The sequence below is a fragment of the Erigeron canadensis genome, chromosome 3 (genome assembly GCF_010389155.1).
Source record: "Erigeron canadensis isolate Cc75 chromosome 3, C_canadensis_v1, whole genome shotgun sequence".
NCBI classification, from domain to species: domain Eukaryota; kingdom Viridiplantae; phylum Streptophyta; class Magnoliopsida; order Asterales; family Asteraceae; genus Erigeron; species Erigeron canadensis.
In genome coordinates, this window is record NC_057763.1 from 11167151 (window position 1) to 11192456 (window position 25306).

The 25306-nt window shown below is 33.9% G+C and overlaps 1 protein-coding gene across 2 annotated transcripts; it reads left to right on the top strand.

Moving 5' to 3' along the window:
* The first annotated feature begins 20962 nt into the window (after nucleotides 1-20962).
* Nucleotides 20963-23261, top strand: LOC122593775 (protein ROOT PRIMORDIUM DEFECTIVE 1). Of its 2 annotated transcripts, none has more exons than XM_043766223.1 (3): nucleotides 20963-21244; nucleotides 21466-22768; nucleotides 22964-23261. In XM_043766223.1, exon 2 carries the CDS (start codon nucleotides 21568-21570, stop codon nucleotides 22765-22767), a length of 1200 nt encoding a protein of 399 aa, XP_043622158.1. In that variant the 5' UTR covers nucleotides 20963-21244; nucleotides 21466-21567; the 3' UTR covers nucleotide 22768; nucleotides 22964-23261. The 2 variants fall into 2 exon arrangements, with proteins under 2 accessions (XP_043622158.1, XP_043622159.1); XM_043766224.1 differs by having other exon boundaries at nucleotides 21484-22768.
* Nucleotides 23262-25306: the final 2045 nt, after the last annotated feature.

Genomic DNA, 25306 nt, shown 5'->3' on the forward strand with positions numbered 1-25306 from the left:
TAGGCTTGCTCGAGGGATGACACCACTAGACGTACTTCATGCATCTGATCAGCCCCTTTTCATACTCCAATCAAGTGAGTCATAGCCCCCTTTCAAACTACTTTATGTGTTTAACTATCGGGGTGAAAAGCATGACATATAAATGAAATTGCTTTTTTATATATATATATAAAATGATTTTTGATAATATGACTATGAAATGAAATTGTCTAGTATGTTCAATGTGATAAATGTTTTATGATGAGCTTCAGTTCTGTCAACCCGTTTTCTTTCGGTACACTACTATTTACTCCAAAAGTGGAGGCCTGTAGTTAGGAGTTGCGCAACTAGGTTTCGTCCACCCACCCATAAGTGTAACGGTGGAAGGTTGGTTGCCTTTGTGACAACCTTCACTTCCAGTCTGACCATAGTGGTGCTCTAGCTACCTTAAATTTGAATGGTCGTCTCCATGGCACGACCCTATTATTATTAATACGGTACTTGATTGACAGCTTGTGCTATGAAATGAATTATATATATATATTGTTGGACTTGATAAAATGGTAGTAGTAGTGGCTCAAGCATTTACTCATCAAAGTTTACTTGAATTATGCCCATGTGGCTAAATGATATTGATATTAATATGTTGTTTATTATAAGTTGAACATACGCTTTAGAATTGATTATTTGAAAGAATACTTGGAAATTTTAGGACTCATTATCCCTGAATATGGTTTGTATATATATATGTGTTGTTAGTTAAAACCTATGAACTCACTCAACTCTCGTAGTTGACACTTTTTCTTCATGCTTTTCAGGTTTAGAGCAGTAAGTTAGCTTCATGGACCGCCTCTTGGATGTTGTGTGTTTGTTATGGTTGGACAAGTAACGCAAACATTTGATCTTTTGATTATGAATTTGGTTATGTAATGGATTTAGACGTCATCTTGAACTTGTAATCTTTTGGAGTTGAATGTCATTTGAAAACTTGTGTTGATGTTTTATATTTAAATCTTTTGTACCATGTCGTTCTGTGGCATCTCGTATTTCCGCCTTAGTCGGGGTGTTACAAGCAAAACGTTTTATAGACCCAGATTACGTATATTAAATAAGTAAAGATAGAGAATCAATAAAACCTTAAAGCTAAACCTTCTTGCACATAGATTGTAATTTTCAAATGTAACTCTATATTAAAAAATAATCTATACAAAGAATTACAGGGTTGTTGCGGAAACAAGATAGCCTACAGATATCTTAACAATCCTTTAAAATGACAAATTACAATCAACAAGTTTCTACTCAATAAGATCAGCCCAAGCTGATCATATACAGGCTAAGCTGTGATTAAGAGCAGGGAAACTTTTATATGAAGAATGATTCTAAGGAATGCCACACATATGCATACAAGGAATGTGACTTTTATAGGCGAAAACCCTTCTTCTCTTAGTATCCAGTTAAGCCACGTATTCTCCTTTTGTTGGATGATCAAGGAATATTAGATCGTGCCCTTCATGGTACTTATGGTCCCCCCCCCACGTACAACTGCACATTCTTTATCGTCCAATAAGAGCGTGGACACACATATGTAAGACCAACCACCAACCTAGATTCTAGGAGCGTTCCTAGTCACGTCATTTGTCCTTATCACCATATCCAAGTTGTTATCTTCATTTGATTGTCAGACACAGATTGACCATTTGTCAAAGCACAAATCTGTCTAAGTGTTTCCTAGCTACCTGCCAATCTCAAGCTGACTTCCACTACCAACTTGGTCTTCTATCTTCAATCCTCCTATTCCATAAGATTTAACAATTACAAAGTATGAAGCATGATCTGGGTTAGTTCTCTAGGTCAGTTACAGATTACAAGATCCAAAAAATCACTAAGTGTTTATATGTCAGATTTGTCATTTCCAAATTTACAAACTTTATACAATGTACATTGGGACTCAACACTTGTTAACATTTATATCTTTCTAATTTTTGTAGAAACGTATATGGAGAGATTAAAGACAAGATCTATGCAGTTTAATTAATTAACCAAAGAATAGAATTTGTACCTTATAATGGAGAGATTAAAGATAAGAACAAGGTTTAAATTAACCTCTCTATGATTGCACACTCAACGTTGGAACGTATGTATGCTAGTACTTGATCACGAACCGAACAACCCTTTGTTTCTTGCTATAATTTTTGACCCAAACAAAAACCAAAAACCCCTTTTTTCTTGTTGTAGTCGAACGAACCAAGAGGGAGGGAGAAAGAAGAGATTTTTAGGGTTTTAGAAAACCTAATTAATTGTGTGTGAAAAACAATTAACCTAGGCTTCTATTTATAGGCTTAGGAAACTTAATGGCCAAGTTTAGGGTTTTGGAACCCTTGGTTCGACCGTCCCCCTCCCTAGAACATTCTAGAGGGTTTCCTAATTGTTTCCTAATTCCAACTCTTCTCCGTTAAGTCCGTTAGTTAAGTACCGTTAACTTTTAACTCTTTTAACGCACCTCTGTTAGTTCTTCGTTATCAAATTAATTAATAAACTACATTTAATATATTAATCAATTTATAGTTACATTCACGTTGAGGTGTGACCCCGTAGGCTTAAATACTTTTCGGACATACGTTCATTTTACGTGATCATATTCCAACAGCTCCCACATGAGCTCGTAACGAATGAAGGTAATAACATTGGTAAACGTCTAGCAACACCCCAATGCTCCCGAAAACATTTAAGTACTGTTTAAATAGTTAAGGCATTTATTATCCATTTGTTCTGATACCTTTGTTAAATATGAATATGGATCGAGATCATTTCATAATTTAACGATTATGTTTCTCATTCTATAACTAATTAATGATTACCAAATATAATCGAGAACAATCTGGATTTATTTGGGCACGGCCATGCAAACATCTTAATTAGTCCTAATGAGGGCGCCAAACGGTATCATACTTCAATTTCAAATTGAAGGAACAAATCCTATATTGACTACACGTGTCAGTCATCATATTTCACGACACTTTCTGAAAATAGCCCTTTATGTACCCCCTTATTCAGGTGAGTTAGAACTATATCAAGTAAGTGCGATTCATATATGCTAACCTACTTGTATCTCAAGTTAAAGGATCAATAAAAGTAACCATTTGCGAATTTCACTTAATGACGATGATCCATAAAGCGATAATTCGTTAGTGGGGTAGTCCGATATGCATCCGCTATGGATATCATGTGAGTTTGGTGGGATCCATCCATTACATATTCCAAGAATATAACCAATCACTCACATTTGTCTTTGTTTATTTATATTCTCATAAAATTAATCGACAATGGACAATTTAGAATATTCAGTAATATATAAAATATTAAATGAAATATTCAAGGATTAAACATGCAAATATAGGACATAATTTAATATTGAATGAAATCAAACATATCAAGTACTTTATTTCATTATAGAAAATATAAATTGTTTAACATCCTTTATCCAAATACTGAAACAATAGATTTACATGAAATAACTAGCTAATTTAAGTCCTATGCCATCGGCATGCCTTTCAAGCTTGGGCCTAGACAAAACTTTTGTGAAAGGATCAGCTAAGTTAAAATCTGTGTGAACTTTGAGTAAATTGATCTCTCCTAGTTCGATCTGTTCTCGAACATAGTGATATCGTCTAGCATAATGTCTGGCACCTTTCTGAACTCCGGGTTTGTTGGCAATGATTAATGCACTGGTATTATCACAGTACAAATCAGTGGATAATTCATTTGAGGGGATCACGTCGAGCCCGCTAATGAACTTCCTTATCCAGGCTGCTTCCATTGCGGCTTCTGAGGCGGCAATGTACTCAAACTCTGTTGCAGACATGGCGACTATGGTTTGCTTCTTGCTTTTCCAGTCCACAGCTCCCCTGTTTAAAACGAAGACGAATCCTGTTTGAGACTTCGTGTCATCATTATCAGTTTGAAATCCAACATCACAGTATCTGGTTACTTTGAGCTCTAAGTCTGGATTTCCTCCATACACCAAAAATATATCTTTAGTAGCTCGTAGGTACTTCAGAATATTTTTAACAGCAATCCAATGGCTTTCCCCACGATTCTGTTGATATCGGCTTACGATGTTTTGCGCGAACGCCACATCGGGTCTAGTTGTGACAACCCTCATTTTCCGACTAAGACAACGTACTTATATTTATCTAGGTATCTATCCCTAGAGGTTCGTTAGGGAAATTGACCTTCTAGACATTTAGGCAAATTGACAATTGCCCTCTAGTACGGTGAAATGCCTTAGAAATGCCATAAACAATAACTAAAATCATTCGAGATAATCACAAGCAATAAACTAGTTTTAAGTGAACTTCATAAAATACCTTTGAACAAAAATTTTTATTGTTAATCAATTAAGTTATATAAACAATAATGTAAGACTCACAAGTTGAGATAACAATCAAAATCCCTATAAATTGTCCAACAAATTAAACACCAAACCAAATTTAAGTAAATATGGCCATGAAAATAAAAATTTCTATCTCGAAAATATTTGTAAGTTATATGTACATAAAGTGCTTAAATAATGAGTAAGTATATATATGCTTAAAAATAAATACAAGTTTACAACTAATAGCTTATGTAACCAACTAAAAATACAAGAATATATCCATACATACATATATACATGACATATACATACACTTATATATCTCTAACCAAAACAACTAATTACCTACATTTAACTAACATAACACTTACAAAATAAATACCCACTTAACCTATACTTACACTACAATATATACACTACTTTTATACAAAAAAAAAAAAGAGAAAACCCTTCCCTCTCCCCCTCTTTGGCCGTCCCCCATCACACCCACACACACACATACCATTTGAAATTTTTCATGCTTTCTTTTAGTCCTGGAACTCTCTTTTTCTCTCTCACTTTCTCCCACTCTTTCACACACATTCAACCACTTTCTCTCCTCAAAAATTCTGCACTTTTCTCTTCTCCTCTTCTTCTCATTTTCGGTTCATACAACAAACTATAGAGCTCAAAAATCTTAAGTAAATCAACTATAATAATAAGGGTTCATGCTAGATCATTCAAGGGTGTGTTAAAGCAAGCTAAGGAGTCCATTTTGGGGTCATATGGTCGTGGGTTTGGCTGTCCAAAACAGCCTCCATTTTGAGTTCATCAAGGGTATAACTCATCATCTTTTGTTTAATCTATCTTATTTTTGTATATACTAAAAGTTCTTTATCAAAAACCGTTTTTTCTTTGATTCTCCTCTTGAAAACACACTTAATGAGGGCATGTTGATAGAATCTTTCCTTTCATGTCATTGCATGTCAAGATCTAGAGGAAAAATTCAAGGATTCAATTCAAATAAGACCCAAAAGTGATGGTTCATGAGAAAGCTTGCAAATTTGTTGATAGATCTCTACAAAATCGATTTTTGTTGATAAGGATGAAGATTATTTTCTGTGATTTTTCATAAATAAACTTATTTTTATGTTGTATGAAAGATTTGTCAAGAGATTTGTTCATAAAATGGTTAGATGGTCACATGCAATCACATTTTTTGGATGATATTTGCAGGAACTAAGTTTATTGATTTTGTTGGGTAAAAGTTCAAGTATGAATGATGTGTGTTGATCTTAAAATTAGTTGAAATCTGCATATTTGATGTTAAGGAACACAAAATAAAGTAATAATCTTGTTAGTGGTAATTTAGAGGCTAAAGCAAGCAACAAACACTATTGGTGAGTTGATATAATCAAGAAGAATTCTGACAGAAATAATCTTTTCACTTGGGACGGATAAACTGAGCATTTCTAGACATTTTCAAACAAAACTTTCAAAATAAAAGTTGTAGATAAATGAGTTAAGTTTAATCTCCAACTGGAATTACTCAAAAATACTGAACCAAACGAAAGATATTATTTTTCTACTCAAACTGGTCAAAACTGTAATTTGTCTGAATATTTTATGAACTTTAACAATATTTATCTCCTAATCCATAAGGTTCCAGGAGATCATACTTGGTGGAAAGTAATTTCAATGTGTCGTGAACTTAAAATAAAATCATGGGATTTTTCTAACAATCAGAACATCAAGAACTTTTATAAAACTTCTGATGTCGCAAGCAGTGCCTATTCGGGATAGTTTGTGTTTGGATAATTCTTAAGGACACAAAACATCATCTAAAAATTCACCAAAAATTTACAAAAATACTAGATACATATAAGTCACTGTGTAAAAATCATGAAGGTCCAAATAATTCGTCTTGACCCCAAAATAGTAGCTAACATTTCTTAAAAATGAAGTATAAAACAGAAAATTTGTAAGTAATCTTATAAATGGCATAATGGGCTATGTAATGAACTAAGAACCATAATGGGCTAACCCGGCCCAAATAATAAACCCATAAGGAACACAAATCAGTAGGCCCACTTGGCCCAACAAGCCTTATAGCCCAATAACCACTATGACCCATTATGCACCTAACCCAAATAAGGTAAAGCCCAATAACTAATGTAAGCCCAAAACATTTAAAATTCCATGACACCTAAGGCCCAATTGATAATGGCCCATAACACTTAAACGAATTTCATGAGATAAGTGTAATCAAAATAAAACAAAGATAATTAAGTGAGATTGACGTAAGTAATTATGTTAACCAAGATATATATTGATATCACAAATGTTAATTCACGCTAAAATCGGTTACACAACAAATGATGGATAAGGATAACATAACTTAATAAGATATTTCTACATGATGACCTAAAGTGCCAAGTGAAACCACAAATGAAGCCAAGTTACCAAAAATCTAACAACTTATAACTACGCATGTCATTAAAGTAACCTTTTACACCATCAATCGCTACAACCAAAACAATGCGAATGTTGGCAATATACTTGGATTCCACAGTGATAGCAACATAATGAAAGTGGCATTTCTAAGTGATGGCTTAAGTTAGGAACTTACGTGTATTAGTCCTATCGTAGGGATAGTCTTGGCTTTCAAATGTGATTGAGAAACGTGACGGATGTATGATGGAGTGATTGATGGGAAGTACCCATTATGGATAAGTGAATATAATATGTGGCATATCAAGGTGAGTCATAGCCCCCTTTCAAACTCTTTTATGTGTTTTACTTTCAGGGTGAAAGCATGATAAATGAAACTACTTTCTATATATGCAATGTTTCTTGAAAGAGAGTTTGTTATATGAAATGATTCTTGATATATGAGTATGAAATGATAATAAAGGATTTATGTGATGAGCTTGAGTTCTGTCAAACCGCGGCATTCGGTACACTACTATTTACTCCGAAAGTGGAGGCCTGTAGTTAGTTAGTTGCGCAACTAGGTTTCGTCCGCCCACCCAAAGCGTACCGTTGGAAGGTTGGTTGCCTTCGTGACAACCTCCACTTCTAGTCTGGCCCCCGAGTGTTCTAACTACCTTAAGATAATCGGGCGTCTCCATGGCACGACCCATTATCATTATTGTAATCATTATTACGGCACTTGATTGATAGCTTGTGCTATGAATTGAATTATTAGATTGTAATCGGACTTGAATAAAATGGTAGCAGTAGTGGCTCAAGCATTTACTCATCTAAGAAAATGAAATTAGACCCTTGTGGTCATATGACAAGGATTTATTTACATGGGTTAAAATTGAGTTGAACAAACGATTATCAAAGGAGGAATTGGAAATATACATTGAAATTGGTGATATTGAAATGATTTTGGTAATCGAATGATTTTGGTATGATATACGATTAATCAATTTATATACTTTTTCTCTCATGATGATTTGACAAATGAGAACCTAAAATTTTACTATAGATTCTCCAAGTCTTGATATGACATTATGATATTTGGAAACTTGATAACATGATATGAAAATTTTGTCGATCATATGGTTTGGATATTTCGAAATGTAATAGTAATCAGTTTTTCTAAGTATTAAAACGGTGATGTACCAAGATTTATATAGAAACCTATGCACTCACCAACTACGTTTTCGTAGTTGACACTTTTTCTTCATGCTTTTCAGGGAATAAGCTTAAGCATTGAGGATTTATATGCTTCATGAATATTTTCATTGCCCTTTGGAGTCAAAGATCAAACCTTGTGATAGGCAATGGAATCCGCCTTGATCATTGTAGTACACTACTTCATGTGTTTGTTATTTGTTTCGTGAACTTAATATTCAAGTACAGTGGACGCATTGTACTTGGAAATTGGTTCACATGCTTGTACAACTGTAAATTCTTTTATTAAATGAAACTATGGTGAATGTTATTTATAATCCTTTGTTTTGGATACTCGACTTTCTGTACATCTCATTGTTCCGCCTTAGTTGGGGTGTTACACTAGTGCATCTAACCGCATACATAATAGATCCTACAGCCGAAGCATAAGGAATTCTACTCATACGCTCCACCTCACTAGGCGTAGAAGCACCTTATTTGACAGATAAACTAAGTCTTTCTTGCATAGGTATAGACCCACGCTTAGAGTTCTCCATCTTGAATCGCTTCAAGATCTTATCAATTTAAGCACTTTGACTTAGTCCAATTAATCGCTTTGATCTATCTCGATAGATTTTGATTCCAAGTATAAATGCCACTTCTCCTAAATCTTTCATGGCAAAACACTTCCCAAGATGGGATTTAACATCTTGCAACATTGGAATGTGTTTTCCTATGATTAATATGTCATTGACATACAAGACAAGGAAAGTAACATTACTCCCACTAGCTTTGCGATATACACATGGCTCATCAGGATTTTGAACGAAACCAAACTTTTTGATTTCTTCATCAAACCGTTTATTCCAACTTCTTGATCCTTGCTTTAGTCCATAAATGGATCTTTGAAGCTTGCATACTTTGTTGGGATGTTTCGGATCAATAAAACCTTCCGGTTGATCCATATAGACTTCTTCATCCAAGTAACCATTTAAGAAGGCAGTCTTAACATACATTTGCCATATCTCAAAGTCATAGTACGCAACTATGGCTAAGAGAATCCTAATAGCTCTAATGTCCGCAACTGGATAAAAGGTTTCTTCATAATCAACACCGAAACATTAAGTATAACCTTTCGCCACGAGACGAGCTTTATAGGTGTGTACATTTCCATCCATGTCCGTCTTCTTCTTGAAGATCCACTTACACCCAACAGTTTGAGCATTTTGTGGAACATCAACCAAGCTCCAGACTTGATTGTCTTTCATGGATTTCATTTCCACCTTCGTAGCTTCAAGCCATTTGTCAGATTCTGGATCTGATAATGCAGCATTGAATTCGGAGGCTCATCAAGATCTCCAACAACGTCTTCTTCTACCATCAGACAAAGTCTTTCGGTAGGACGTCTTGTCCTTTCAGACCTACGAAGTGGAATCGCTTCATTATCATCGACTTGAGGTTCATCACTTTGAACATTTTCCCTCCCAAGTTGATGATTGCTAGTATCTTCAGAAGGTGACACATCTTTCTCTTGAATCTCATCAAGTTCTACAATCGTCCCACTGTTCTCTTGAACTAACTTCTTTTCAAAGAACTCAGCATAACGAGCAACACGAATAGTGTTTTTGGCGGGATCATAGAAGTCGTAATCCATCGTTTCCTTAGGGTATCCGACAAAGATGCACTTAGTAGTCCTGGGTTCAAGTTTTTCAGGCGTATCATGCTTCACAAGTGCCTCACATCCCCAGACTCTTAAGTAAGACAAATTTGGGACATCACCATGCCATAATTCGTACGGTGTCTTGTCAACCTTCTTGGTTGGAACCATATTGAGAATGCGTACAACAGTCTCTAGAGCATAATCCCAAAACGAAAATGGGAGAGTTGTACGGGTCATCATTGATCTCACCATGTCTAGCAAGGTTCGATTTCTCCTTTCAGAAACTCCATTATGCTGAGGAGTGTATGGAGGAGTAAGCTGTTGGACAATGCCACATGCTTTAAGATAATCCTTAAACTCTTGGCTTAAGTATTCACCACCTCGATCCAAACGAAGAATCTTGATGGATTTACCGAGTTGATTTTCAACTTCATTCTTAAACTCTTTGAATGTTTCAAAGACTTCATGTTTATGTTTAAGCAATTAAACATAACCATAACGACTGAAATCATCCGTAAAAGTAATGAAGTAGCTAGCTCCTTTTCTTGACAAATGTCTAAATGGGCCACAAACATCGGTATGAATGAGTCCAAGAAGATCTTTAGCCCTTTCTGGCGAATGCTTAAAGGGTTTTCGTGTCATCTTTTCGGAAACACATGACTCGCATTTATCAAATGATTCATCATTCAATTTTAAGATCCCTTCACGTTGAAGTCTTTCAATGCGAATTTTGAATGTGTGCAAGACGACAGTGCCAAAAATAGGTGGAGTCCAAGTCAGTCTTGGCTCTTTTGCTAACATTATACATTGAATTATTTGAAACACAATCACGCATATCAATTTCATAAATACCATTAAAAGCAATAACATCAAAATAATGCACTACAACAAAAAAGGGTTTTTAGGACACACAAAAACGTCCTATAATGCTATTTTATAGGACCTTTCATTTGATAGGACCAACAGTAAAAGCGTCTCATGTAAGGGGGTCGTAATAAGTTCCAGAACTTAAAAAGCGTCCTAATATCTTTATGAAACCAATTTCATGGTCACATAATATGTCTATGAACAACAGAAATAGCGTCCTAATAAAAATATATTGTGACACTTTTACAATGTTTTAACATGTACTTACCTACTTTTAATCTTTTAATACACATATAAGTGTCCTTATAAATTAATTTATAGGACCCTTATGATGAAACGTTATAGCTACTTTAGTACCAAATAAAGGGTCCTAGTATATAAAGGTCCTTTAAAATTAGTTTATAGGACCCTTGTAATGTACCAAGAAAAAGGTCCTAATATAAAATGGTCATAACATCTCATATGATGGGAACCTTTTTTCACACACGATTAAAAATTACAAATAAGATACAATCAACTTGGGTAAACTAATGAAGATGAAATAAAATTTAACTATCAATGAAATAAGTCATTTACATAAATAAGATGGAGTATATCATTATACAACACAAGGTCTCTTGACATTTTACATGCAATTAAAAGTAAAGAAAGAAATTAAACTACAAGAACATAGTCTCAGGTCATCATGCATCCTTCTCACTCTCTTTATGGGCCACCTAAAAAATTGACCATCCATAATTCCATATATAAGCTTAATATTTCGTGTTATACACTTAAAAATATCACCAATTTAATAACAAAGACATACCGAAGCAAAAGGACAAGCCCATGTTATCGTTCCAAGGATAGAGGTAACGATCAAAATCAAGATTCGTCCACCTTAACAGCTTCAAGCAATCTCTTCATGAATATCTTTATATTCATGAGTTGAATGCTCTCTCACCTAATTAATAACAAAAAAAACATATTACTAATGAAATTATAGATTTCATGTAGTTTAAGTTCTTTTATCGACTGTGAATAATGAAGCTTGACAACTTTTAATATACTTTGGCTCTTATTTTCACTCAAACTGGTCAAATCGATTAAACTGACAAGAAACTGGGGTTTGAAAGCCGTTAACAAATGTCTACAGGCAGTGATTATAGGCTTTAAAACAAGAGTACAGATCGTGTCGTACTCACAGCTTAATAACCTGATTTGGCCACTTTAACTTGTATTCACATTGACCCATCAGAGATTTAACATATAGACGCATTTCTAGATCCATGTGTTAGTTGAAGACTGGAAACCAAGGCATTACTTCTTTCTAATTTCATAGCAAATAGCAACTATGGCCTATGGGTTTAAACATAGGCTTGTTTAGTGACAGGTCAAAACAATTTAGTTATTTTGTACGAGTCACAATGGTTACGTTCGGACAAACACGCAAAAATATTTTTTGAAGCTTAATGCCATAATAATAATTTGTTCCAATGGTTTAATATATTTGAATATATTTTTGAAAAATATATTGGTTGGGAAACAAGTCAAAGAGATAACAAGCTTTCAACTTCAGGATCTGCTCACCCCATTTCCCTAGCATTTTTAGAAAAAAAAAAAGAAAAGAAAAAAGAACAGAGTATAACCAATATCAGCTTATTCTATGTGTAAACTGGTGAAAACTACTTCATGTAATATCAGCTTTTAAATTAGAACCTGACAGTACTTCTATGGTGCTATAATGAATATGGCTCACCTGTAACATATAACATATGCATCTCCAGGCAGCTCTATTGAAGATTGAAGCCATCAACTCCATCCACCTGCAATGGAACATCATAACTTATGCCGCTCCAAATGGATTTTATGATATCTTTTATATCTGAAGGTAGAAAATTACAATATTAGATAGTAATTCTCTTTTGTTCACACACAAAAACCAAATCCACCCATTTGAATATGCCTTGCCGCCTCTACCTTCTCATACGTTAAGCCATCGTTAACTTAGAAAAAGCAAAGCGGCCCAAGCCAAAAAGTAGCCATGATCAGTTTTCAAATGTAGCAGAACAGTCGGTCAAATTCAGCACCTCTGACCTTGTAGTATCAAGTGTAGTCATGGTCAATAGTGGGGGTTGGCAATAACATTTAAACAGTTGAGTTGCCTTATCATGCAGTAATTGAATGATGTACCTCTGACCTTCTAGTATCAAGTGTTGGCTGTAAGGTTACAAGCCCCATATCTTTTACCATTGACACATACCTGCAAATATATACAGCTAACACAATATTCAATTGCATTCGCTTTAAGGTCATAAGTTATTTATAAAATCAACATATAAACTGGCCGCATAACACCTAAACAAAACGAAACTGTTGTGTTAAAATTTATTAAGATTTTCTGAAAGACTATCATGCATAACAAGAACATACAAGTTCTAGTTACTCTTAATGTCATACACAAGTTTGTACTAAATGATCATACCATACCGGTTAATAAGGGCGGATGTATATTTATAGCACTAGGGGCCCGATAGCTTTAAAAGTAATTAATGAAAATGCTATAAGGTATTGTGGTAAATCTAGCCTAAGTTTCCTAATGCCCTCGTCAAGATAAAAGGCTAATAAATTCAATGAAAAAAAGACACACATCTATGCCCTTATTTTATTCTATTATGTTTTTGCCACACTTCTGGACAAACAATGATTTAGGATTCAAGGAGAAGTTCTTTTATTTTTCTTTTTATGTTTAGCTGAACGAAAAAACAAACAGTAACGATAGAAGTATGAATTGCTATACTTTAAACTTTGAAGTATTTCTAAAAACAAGTATATAAGCAAGAGATGAGTAACAAGCTATGGTTTTTTAGGATAAAATGATAAAAATCTAGACAATGTGTGATAATCTTACTCAAATTTAGCAAACTTACTTATGTTCTATTTATGCCCCCTATATACGATTTTTCAGGATCCGCCACTGCAGGTCAGGGTCAAGATCGTCAACTCACTATGTGATGCAAAAAAACTCTCGGCAAACCACCTGAGTATCACCACCAAAAAATAAGAGGCAGAGAATGTTAGAAACAAAAATTTATCTCCAACGTAAAATGATTTTGGGTCACTCAGATTTATTCATGATTTTCTTATGGCCAAACCATATTTAAATGAACAAAAAATTGCCATAAACTTTCACAGCTTAAACAAATATGCATATTATATTAGTCTATTATACACAATGATAATCAATGATTTAATATAAATTAACTCTTAAATCATACCTTACCATGACCACATAGAGGCTGCATTTGCAATTTTGCCTGTAAAAAAAAACCCCGCATGCGATGATTATCATACCTATAAAAAAAACAGCATAAATTAAAAACCCTAGTTTATCGTACCTAAAGGTGCAGACTCTGATGGTTTCCTAAGCACCAGATATGTGATCTGCTAGACGTGATTGTTGGGGTAAATTGTTCTTGATGAGGGAATGTCAAGAAATAATACTAATTAGGAATAATAAGAAACAGATGAGAGGAAGAGGGGTCTTTTAATTTGGGGAAAATTAGGGGCGGGACTATTTTAATTTTGGATTAATAGAAAACGGAGGGGAATAAAATTTATCATAGAAAGCGGGACCGGGAGGGGGAATAAAATTCATGATATGCACGTACTACGATGGTGGTTATGATGGTAATAGTGTAATGGTGATGGCGACTGTTACGGTTAACGACAGTGGTGAGTGGTGCAGATAATTGATTTAATGAATTAATTAAGATATTTTAAAAGAAAACTAACTGATAGTGTAATTTACTCATTAAGAGATTCCTAATATCACATAAAGAATCTGTTACACTTATTTATGACGACTTAAATACAAAGTGTCCTATCAAAATATGTTATAATACGACTCTAACAAATAAGGATCCTATTATACTAATGTTTTATGACTTAAATACCCAGTATCCTACTAAGTAATGTTATAATACGACTCAGGCAAATTAGTCCTATTACATTGACCTTTTATGATTGAAACTTCAAGTGTTCTATTAGGTTATTGTTTTAATAGGACTCTCGATGATAAGTGTCCTATTACATTACAATATAATAAGACATCAACTACTAAACGTCCTATAAGGTATTTTATTAGGATTCAAAATTTAAGCGTCCTAATAATTTATATGATAATAGGACCCTAAACATTCATCCGTCCTATTACATAGTTTTTTAGGACACCTGTTTAATTGCATACATTATGATAGGACCTCAACCACTCATTCGTCCTATTAAATAATCTTTTAGGACCCTATTTTTATAGTGTCCTACACGAAGGGTCCTAAAAATTTGTTGTAGTGATGAACATTATTTTTAGAAACTGAAATACCAATATCATTAAAAACATTAATGAATCCGTTGTCTTTCAACAAAGAAACTGAAATAACACCTCTAGTAATAGAAGGTGCATAATGACAATTGTCTAGAACAATAATTAAACCGGAAGGAAGAACTAAATGAAATTCTCCAATTGCTTCAACAGCTGCTGGTAGACCATTGCCCACTACTAACTACAAAGCTCCGGGCTTCAGTTTCCTCCTTTTCCTAAGCCCCTGTAATTCATTACAGATGTGAGTTCCACAGCCAGTGTCATAAACCCACGATTTACGCTTAGTTAAGGAAAATAATTCAATTGTGAAGATACTTGAAGTACTAGCGCCGCTAGTATTCTTCTTCTTCGAGTTCAACTCAGCAAGATACTTAGGACAGTTCCTCTTCAAGTGCCCGACTTCATTACAATGATGATAGCTCTGGTCTTTAGCCGGATGCTCTTTCTTAGCTGGAGGAGTCTTCTTTGGCTTAGAAGGGTTTGCAACTTGCTTGCCCTTTCCATTGCCATCAACTTTGCCTCTAGCTCTTCGCGATCTTTTAGCTTTTTGGATCCGACCCTCTTTGATCATAATAACATTAGAGTCATTGGCCTTTTTAGGAATCTTCTTCTCAAATTCAATGAGCATAGCATGGAGTTCATTAACACTCTTTTTCATAGAGTGCATGTTATAGTTTTGCACAAAACTCTCAAATTCATTGGGAAGAGATTTGAGAATCATGCAAACTTTAACATCTTTATGATAAGCATACTCCATTGATTCCATCTTGTCAAAAATGCTCTTCATCTTGAGCACATGACTGCTAACCGGCTTTCCAGATTCAAGTTTCATGTCATGGAGTTCCACGACATTGTCGAAAAGTTCCACTCCGGCTTGTTTCTCATATAAAGATTTCAGCTCGCTGATCATATCATATGGAGTGTAAAGTTCGAATTGTTTATGTAGCTCAGGAGATATGCTCGCAAGCATCAAACAACAAACTTCATTGAATCTAGTGTACTAAATTCTATACTCCGCTTTTTCAGCTGCTGTAGCATTTTCAGTCGGTTCATTAGGCAATTTTTTTTCAATGACATCCATACATTCTTCAACTCACAGAACAATTCGTAGTTGATGAAACCAGTCATTGAAATTTGATCCAATAAGCTTTTCTATTTCAAACATTTGCCGAAAAGCATTGGTGTTTGTGGAGGGATTCATCGCTATCTACAAAACAGATTAAGTTCAAAAATTAGTATTTTCGATAATCAATCCTTAAGAAATTAATTACCCAAATGTTTATGGAATAAACAATTAATTTCATCAAGGCTATGATCCAATTGACATGCAACCATTTCATCAGTTGATCTGCTAGAAATGATTGCACTCAAAAGGTAAGTGACGATCAGTAATTGCATTACAAGTGCAATTCCTAGAAAGTATGGGACCTACGTAAGACGCTCGATTCATCAAGCGATCTATTGTAGTCATGTTTTGTCCCATCTTTTGCCACGGGTCAAGGTCTCACCGCTTAACTCGCTTTAAGTCGTCCAACTAAGAAAGTGCAAAATTGACCACCACTGTGTACCAGTGAATGGGTTTTGCCATGCAATCATCATTTCACCACTGTGTACCAGTGAGTAAATTAACGACCCCATGTGTCCTTGACAAATTGGATGGCAATGACTTAAGTTTATTGGGTCATACAATTTGATATGTGATCAAAAAGTTATGTTTAGAAGATCCATGCATATCTTCTAAACATAATATTTAATAAAACCATTTGTATAGTCTTAGCAACACAAGAGAGCTCGGTAGCTCCATTTGAACGCACAAAGAAGCGCAAGGGCAAAGGTATGCGATGAACGCGATTTAAAAACCCGCCCTTTTAGAAGGCTAGCGCACTCCGGCTTATACCTCTCTTAGAGTTTGTTCAAATGGGTGAGCCGATGTATCTCAAGGTTGTAGGACTCCAATTTTATTAAAAAATCTCTTATTTCGATATTGCTTAGTCAAGTTTATCTTTTCTCAAAACAATTTTACATCACAATTTATATCTCAATAAATATGCAAAATTATAAACTATAGCTATTAAGCATGCAACGAGTTATGGTAGGCCACCTAAGCATGTCACTATGGTTTATTTATGTCTAATCCGGCTCCCCCTTCAAGGAAGAGGACCACATACATCAAGTTTCCTTGATTGCATAAGCCTTAAACATGTACATCACAAACAATTATCATATAATCACATAGTTAGCTTTCTGGAAATTCCAGTAGCTTCACGACCTGTTTAGACCTGTTTCTGGTCTGATTCAGATTTCGACCAGAACTACAAAGTTTTAGCCCTATGTGTTTAGAATCTACAGTTCAAAGCACGACCTCTAACTCATTACGGATTAAAAGATATGAATTTTTTAGTAAACTGTTGCAAAACAAAAAGTTTATACGAAAAATTCACATTATCACACAATTAATTATACAACTATCTAGCATAATTAACCCTAATGATCAAGATTTCATATCAAAATATCTAAGTAAGAATCATGAATGATTTGCATGAAAAATTCATGATTTTTACTTCTTTTTAACAATTAAAATTAAAAGTACAACACATAATTACATACAATTTATCACATAAACATGTAATTAATCAAAACTTGGATTAGGAACCAAAAAAAAAACTTATTTTTTTTTTCTGGAAAATCTCGAACCATATATATATATTAAATAAAACTTTTTTCATATTTAAATAATGTAATTAAATTACAAAATCAATTTAAATATATATACATATATATATAGCCGAAAATTCAATGATCAAGAACCCTAACCCCCCTTCAAGTTTTGATCTTTTGGTAATCAAAAAACATACATAGTAGGCTCGTGATACCACTGTTGGATTATATAACTAATTATCACAACAAATCACAAAGCACGCAACGGAAGACAAGATCTATGCAGTTTAATTAATTAACCAAAGAATAGAATTTGTACCTTATAATGGAGAGATTAAAGATAAGAACAAGGTTTAAATTAACCTCTCTACGATTGCACACTCAACGTTGGAACGTATGTATGCTAGTACTTGATCACGAACCGAACAACCCTTTGTTTCTTGCTATAATTTTCGACCCAAACAAAAACCAAAAACCCCTTTTTTTCTTGTTGTAGTCGAACGAACCAAGAGGGAGGGAGAGAGAAGAGATTTTTAGGTTTTTAGAAAACCTAATTAATTGTGTGTGAAAAACAATTAACCTAGGCTTCTATTTATAGGCTTAGGAAACTTAATGTCCAAGTTTAGGGTTTTGGAACCCTTGGTTCGACCGTCCCCCTCCCTAGAACATTCTAGAGGGGTTTCCTAATTGTTTCCTAATTTCAACTCTTCTCTATTAAGTTCGTTAGTTAAGTACCGTTAACTTTTAACTCTTTTAACGAACCTCCGTTAGTTCTTCGTGATCAAATTAATTAATAAATTACATTTAATATATTAATCAATTTATAGTTACATTCACGTTGAGATGTGACCCCGTAGGCTTAAATACTTTTCGGACATACGTTCATTTTACGTGATCATATTCCAACATAATCTTGTGATGAGTAATGTGTTATCCAATAATAACAAGAAAACATATGGCAAAGCTTTGTAAGAAAAGCAGCAAAACGGGATCTTCGGTCTATTTTGACAAGCAAAGAATTCGTCAGAGGTGTAAATTATTAGTAGGCTAGAAACGACGCCGATAATATATTGTCAGATTTGGGATACAACCCCTTATTCAGTTAAGAAAAGGGAAAAATAGTTCTGTTGGTAAAGCTTCGTCAAAGAGTAGTATTGTTGAGATCGTTGAGATATACATGACAAAGGAAACACTCATGGTTCGAACAAGAATCTAAAAGAACCAGGATGGGTGACTACAAGTTCTTCAATATGCCACAAGATGACATCACCGATCCAACAATGTTAGAGTGGATGCTTGAGCAAAAATGCACAATCCATGGCGCAGCCATAGTGGCCTAGGGCGTAGCTCGTGAGTCCATGGCAGAGCCCGTTAGGTAGATCATTCATCACCGATCACCCCCTATGACGTATCACCCTTCATGACCTATCACACTATGACCTATCACCCTCAATGACCTATCACCCCTCAGCTACTCTTAATGAATTTTCTTACGGGCGAAGCCCGTTCCAAATTACAATTTTTAATTAGGGAGAATCTCATATATCCCCTTCTTAACCCTCAAAATAACATATTTACCCATCTAAACAACATAATATCACATATCCGCATACTAAACACGAAAACTCTCATATTTATCCATTTTATTGCAATATATCATCAAAGCTCAATTTGATCACACAATTATTTTCCCATTTTACCACACATATATTAGATAGATCAAATATATGAATTCTCTATAATTACAATAATACGAGATTCATATAGTCAGCACATAATTAATATAGTTTCAAACCACACGTGAATAAGAGCATTTGGAATGTAAAACTTCAAGCAACCATGTATGTCATTGATCTCTCACACAAGATATAAATTCCTCCGAAGTTGCTCAGGAAGACTTCCCAATTGCAGCTGCCGACATTTCTTCATTTTTGAATACAAGTATTAAACCAATATAAAGAATAGAAGTCAATAATCCAAAACAGATTTTTGCGGTTTAATAGTACATTTCACTCTATCATTGTGTTAGTCTCCAATTCACAATTTATATTGTAACTCTATATTTGAGCTAAAAATTTTTAGAACGATTAATTTGTAGAAAGTTACGATCATTAGAAATATGCCATTACGATGTCAAATATATATATATATACTTAGGATGACTATATTTAAGAGATAATTATATATGTCCGATCAATATGTAAAAATCAATCGTTATAAAAAAGTGTTCATATATCTCGAACAGAGAAACAATCTCGAATAGGGAAGCAAGAAATAAAGATTCAAATGCATTTTCTTTTGAAACTATCTAATATGTGTGGTAATCGGGAAATTAATTTTGTGAAATTGGGTTTTGATTATATATTTCAATGAAATGGATAAATATGAAAGTTTTAGTGTTTAGTAAGGGGATAAATGATATTATGTTGTTTAAATGGGTAAATATGTTATTTTCAAGGTTAAGAAGGGATATATGAGATTCTCCCTTTTAATTAACCTACACATGTGTATGTTTTGTGTAAGTACAAAAAGAAAACGAAATTTGAAAAGTTGTCAAAAATATATTGAGTTGCATCAATAATGAAAGATGACGAAATTTTAAGAGTATCAAAATTTTTTTTCTATCTAACGATTTACTATTTGTAAGATAAAACAATTTGAATAATTTGGATAAATTTTCTTTTTTTTATCGAAGAGAGAAAAAAGGAAGACAATGCGTGGTTCACAATTGTTCTCGCGTTTTTTTATTTTATTTTTGAGTTCTCAAGATAAGTCACTCCTAACTTGATAATATTAAACATGTTAACTTTAATCTAGAGATGAGTTTTCCCAAGGTCTCGAGTTCGAGTGTTGAGTTTCTCATCTCAAGTTATTTTTCATAAAGAAGGGGTTGTATGTCTAGCAAATCGCGGGTTAAAATTGTCTCACGTCTGAATCGAAACTAACTTTACAAAAAAGAAAAACTTTATAAAACTATCTACTAAACCAACTTAAATCAAAATTATCTGTACTACGTTATAAAGCATTTACTGCATCCATTTTTCAACTTTAAGTAGTTGAAAATCCCAAAATACTCATGTCACTTATTCATTATACCCTTAAAAAAATCTCAACCACTTATATTTTTTTTCTCTCATCCATAATTCATTTTATTACTCTAGTTTATTCAAAATCTTTTATCTCACGAGCCGTACATCCATAAATTATAAAAGTTATATGGGTTAACTTAAAAATTCAATGCTCTTTCATTAGAGATGTTATTCGATATATTTTCGATGAATTTTTAAATCTAAGGATAAAGCCCATATGCTTAAGACATTTAGCTATCACACTCTATGACCTATCATCTCCAATGACCTATGATCTCACTATCTCCTTGGGATGTTTTTTACTTATATTCACGCCTTTTGGAAAGAGCTGCTAAATTAAGGAGACAACTCGTGGGTCCTTTGTGCCAACAATTAGTTTAGAAAGAATTATCATTTCCCCATTTAAAATGCTAGTTTGTCCTCTGTTCTCTTTTGATCTCAATGAATCTAACATCCTCTATTACAACACAAGCAATTAAATAAATGAGTCTTACAAATTTAAATCGAAAATTAGCTTCTGTCTTGATAGGAATCAAGGATAAAGAGGTACGAGCCTATAGAACAGATCCTCCTGTTTAAGTAACGTCGTAAATGAGTTTGTGTACACTTAAGAATGTTATGTTCTTAATTTTGATGAGAGGAACTTATTTCAGGTTGGTTTCAGTATCACTTATTAGTTATTACTTGATTGCATTTATCTAATTACTCTTTAGTTAAGGTTGGCTCTTCGAATATATGGTGCCATGAGAACCTTTTTTTATGCATACCAACTGCTTGATAAAATTTCTCAGCGAACACAAACTTTCAAAATTTGATGTTTTTTTAGTAATTTAGTTTTCAAGGTTTTGTGTAGTCATTCTGTCGTTAATTGCAGGATTGATTGTGGTCTTAGGTAAGGAACTTATTGGAACGTTAGCACGAACTGCAAATCATTTGCAAGAGAAGAATAGACACACACACGAGCCCGTAAATTGCTATGGCAACTCACCTTATCAAAAGAATAACATCTAACGGACCTCGTTTAGTTATTTCTATTCGCCTCAAGACAACGTCCTCCCAATATGTAGCGTCTAGAGTTCGAGATGCCACCTTTGAAAAGTTCATGGACAATTACAAAAACCTCTTAAAAGTCATATCAATTCAAGACCTTATCCTTGCAAATCCTAACAACCCGCCAACTGTTTCAGTTGATTTCCTTAACCGCCTTTCTCAAAAATTCCATCTCAACCGTGGTGCCACTGCATTCCTACGAAGGTACCCCCGCATATTTGATATCTATTATGATCCGAATCTGTCTCAACCCTTCTGTAAACTAACTCCAGCCGCAATGCAAATTGCGCGTGAAGAATCTGCTGCTATTGACAACACTCACTCACTTGTCATTGACCGTTTGACTCGTCTTCTTTCCATGTCATTATCCAAAACACTTCCACTTCGAGCAATTTTCAAGGTGTGGAGGGAACTTGGGCTTCCTGATGACTTTGAGGATTCAATAATATCCAAAAACCGTCACCTTTTTCAAATTGTTGATGCCCATGAACCTGGTACTCACTTGATCAAGTTTGTTGGTACACCGCCAAGTCATAACAGTTTGACATCTGCTGTTGAAAATTGGAGGGTTATGGAGTGTTGTAAAGATGACTGCAGCATTGATAGAACGGAAATGAGGTATAGTTTTAAACATACATATCCTCCATGTATGAAATTGAAGAAGAACTTTAGGGCTAAAGTCAAAGAATGGCAGAAGCTGCCATACGTCGGGCCATATGAGGAATTTACAGGTGCAAAAAAGAAATCTAAACTGGGACTTTTGGAAATTGAGAAACATGCAGTAGCAATCGTTCACGAATTCTTGAGTTTGACTGTGGAAAAGACGGTGGAAGTGGAGAAAATTAGTCATTTTAGGAAATGGTTTGGGGTTGAGTTAAATGTGAGGGATTTGTTCTTGGATCACCCTGGAATGTTTTATTTGTCAACCAAAGGGAAGAGGCACACTGTATTCCTTAGGGAAGCCTATGAACGAGGGCGTTTAATTGATTCAAATCCTGTTTATGATGTGAGGAGGAAGCTTCTCGATCTTGTCGTATTGGGGCGACGTGGTTTGCGTTCAGATGATCACAAGTTGAGCTCGAGTGAGAGTGAAGAGGATGAGCCACAAGAGATGGAGAATGAGTGAGGTAATATAGATTTCTTGTATTTGAATTATGACTCTGAATCTCTGATATGCTTCATCTCCTATTGATGAATCAGTTTTATTTGTCTTTATAAGATCTTTATATTTGAAATGCTAGAAGTCCCATGTAATATAGTTGGAACAAGTAGAATAGCAAATTTTTAAGATAATAAGAATTTATATGTTTCAATGTTGACAGATTGGATTGCTAATGTCAAGCTATTGAGATCAGAATGGCTACAATAGGACTATGCTTTCACAAGCCGCCAGTATACTAGTAAAGTTCGATTTGTTCCTCAATTGATGACTTTGCTTTAATTTTGTTCCTCAATCGATGAATTGCTAAATTTTTTTCTTCTATTTAATCATCATACGTTTAAATCTTGCTCTTTTTAACCATCATGTAACGCAAAATCTGAACTGGCCATCAAAATCTTATTCACTTGTATAGTTTGTATATGACATGACATATTTTAAGTTGCTATTTAGTTTGTAAACCCGAGATACGGAGATAGTGATATAGTTTACTAAAGCTCAGTTGAATTTTCTTTGTTGACTCTAAATGCAAGTCATGTCACATCATTTGCATACGCTAAAGCATGTGTCACGCTATATCTTGGTCGATGAGATTGTTCTGTTTCTTGTTGTTGAGTTACAGGATAGTTAAAAGAGACGGGTTTTAAAAGTAGGACGATTATATAAATAGAAAAGTAATTAAGTTACATAAAAAGCAAAATGAATATTGATGGTGTACGTCACCCTTCATGACGGAACATGACCTTCGTGACGAAGGTACCCGCTGTAACCCTTATATAAATATGGAAGAGATTATCTAAATCTCTTCTTCCTAAATTAAGGAGATTTGATCTTATCACGTCTGGCCATATTAAATATCAAGATTTGGCATATTACTAAGTAGTCAAGGACATAAATTTCGGTGTTTCGGTCACGGACTGGTATACGAAATATCGTTTTTTTCGGTGGTATTTCGGTAATTCTAATATTATATATGTATTTATATATATATATATACATAAACTAGGTATTTTACCCCGTGCGATGCGCGGCTAGTTAAAAAGTTATTTTATGCATTAATAAATAGTTAATCTACAGGTTTATCTTGTGGAAATCAATTATGTTATAGTTCATGCCTTCATGGTTGATTCCTGGAACATTCTGATTACCTTTTTTATTTTCTGACATCACAATCGATATCACAGTCACTTAACCTTCTTTGGTGAACAATTAATAATTAATAACTCAATTAATCTTAAAATTACATGTTTTTGTTAAATCAATTTGAGAACTTACACAACAGTTAATTCAATCATGATAACAGTTAATAATTAATAAGTCAATTAATCTTAAAATTACATGTTTTTATTAAATCAATATGAGAACTTACACAACAGCTAATTTAACCATGATATACTTGTAAAAAACAGTTTAAAAAAATAAATAAATGAATTAAAAACTTATAGATTTCGAGCAAAAAAGAGATACAGAAAGAGAAGATAATTTCAAAAACTCTTGATCGATATATATATAAGATGAACATTGATGTATTTTTTGCGTAAATGATATCATTTTCCTAATTATGAAGATTTAAATTCCTATAATATAAGGGTTTATATAATTTGAAAGATTAGATCTTATGAGAAAGGAGGATATATATGTGATGAATATATACGGGATATAGATCTATGAATATGTATCTATGCAATTAGAATTATATCTATTTTTTTAATTTTAATTTAATTTAGTTTATGATTGTTATTATTGGTACATTGAAAAAGAAAATAATTGCCAAAGAATATGATACAATGTATAAAAATGCTGAACTACTTTGTCGCCTATGGTATACTACTTTTCACCGTTTTCTATTTGGACGGTTTGTTTATCTTTTGTTTTTTTTTTAACATTTTTTTAATATATAATCAAATTTATCACTTTTTTATCATGAAATAATGAGGAAAATGTATGAGAATGACACATAAGTTTTAATCCTAGGTGGCATTTTTATATATAGGTTTTATTTTTTAGACTCTTTAGAATCCTTAGGATTCCTACTATTTTAATAATTATATAGATAAGAGTAAAAGATAAAACCTGGAAGTGCTGAAACAGAATTCACTAAAAATTCGGTCAAATTTCGGTAATTTCGGTTAAAACCACCAAAAATTTCGGAAACGATATATAAACCGAAATTCAATACCGATATTATGTCCCACCACTGAAAACCGAAATTTCACCGAAATTTCACCGAAATTGATAACATAGGCATATTATTTCCCTAAATCCTAAACTTATTCTCCAAGATTTCCATCCCTATATATATGGATGAGCCTAAGCCTAAATTCTCATTCTCCTTCTCTCCAGAAAACACATACACAGATCTGGACGTCCTCGTTTCTCCATAAGAGATGCTCCAGCAACCTACAACAATATACTCACATATCAACAACGTGCTGCGGGACGATGACTCTCCGTCCCGAAGCTTCCACAACCTACGATGATTAGGCAAAAGCATCCTTGGATATCG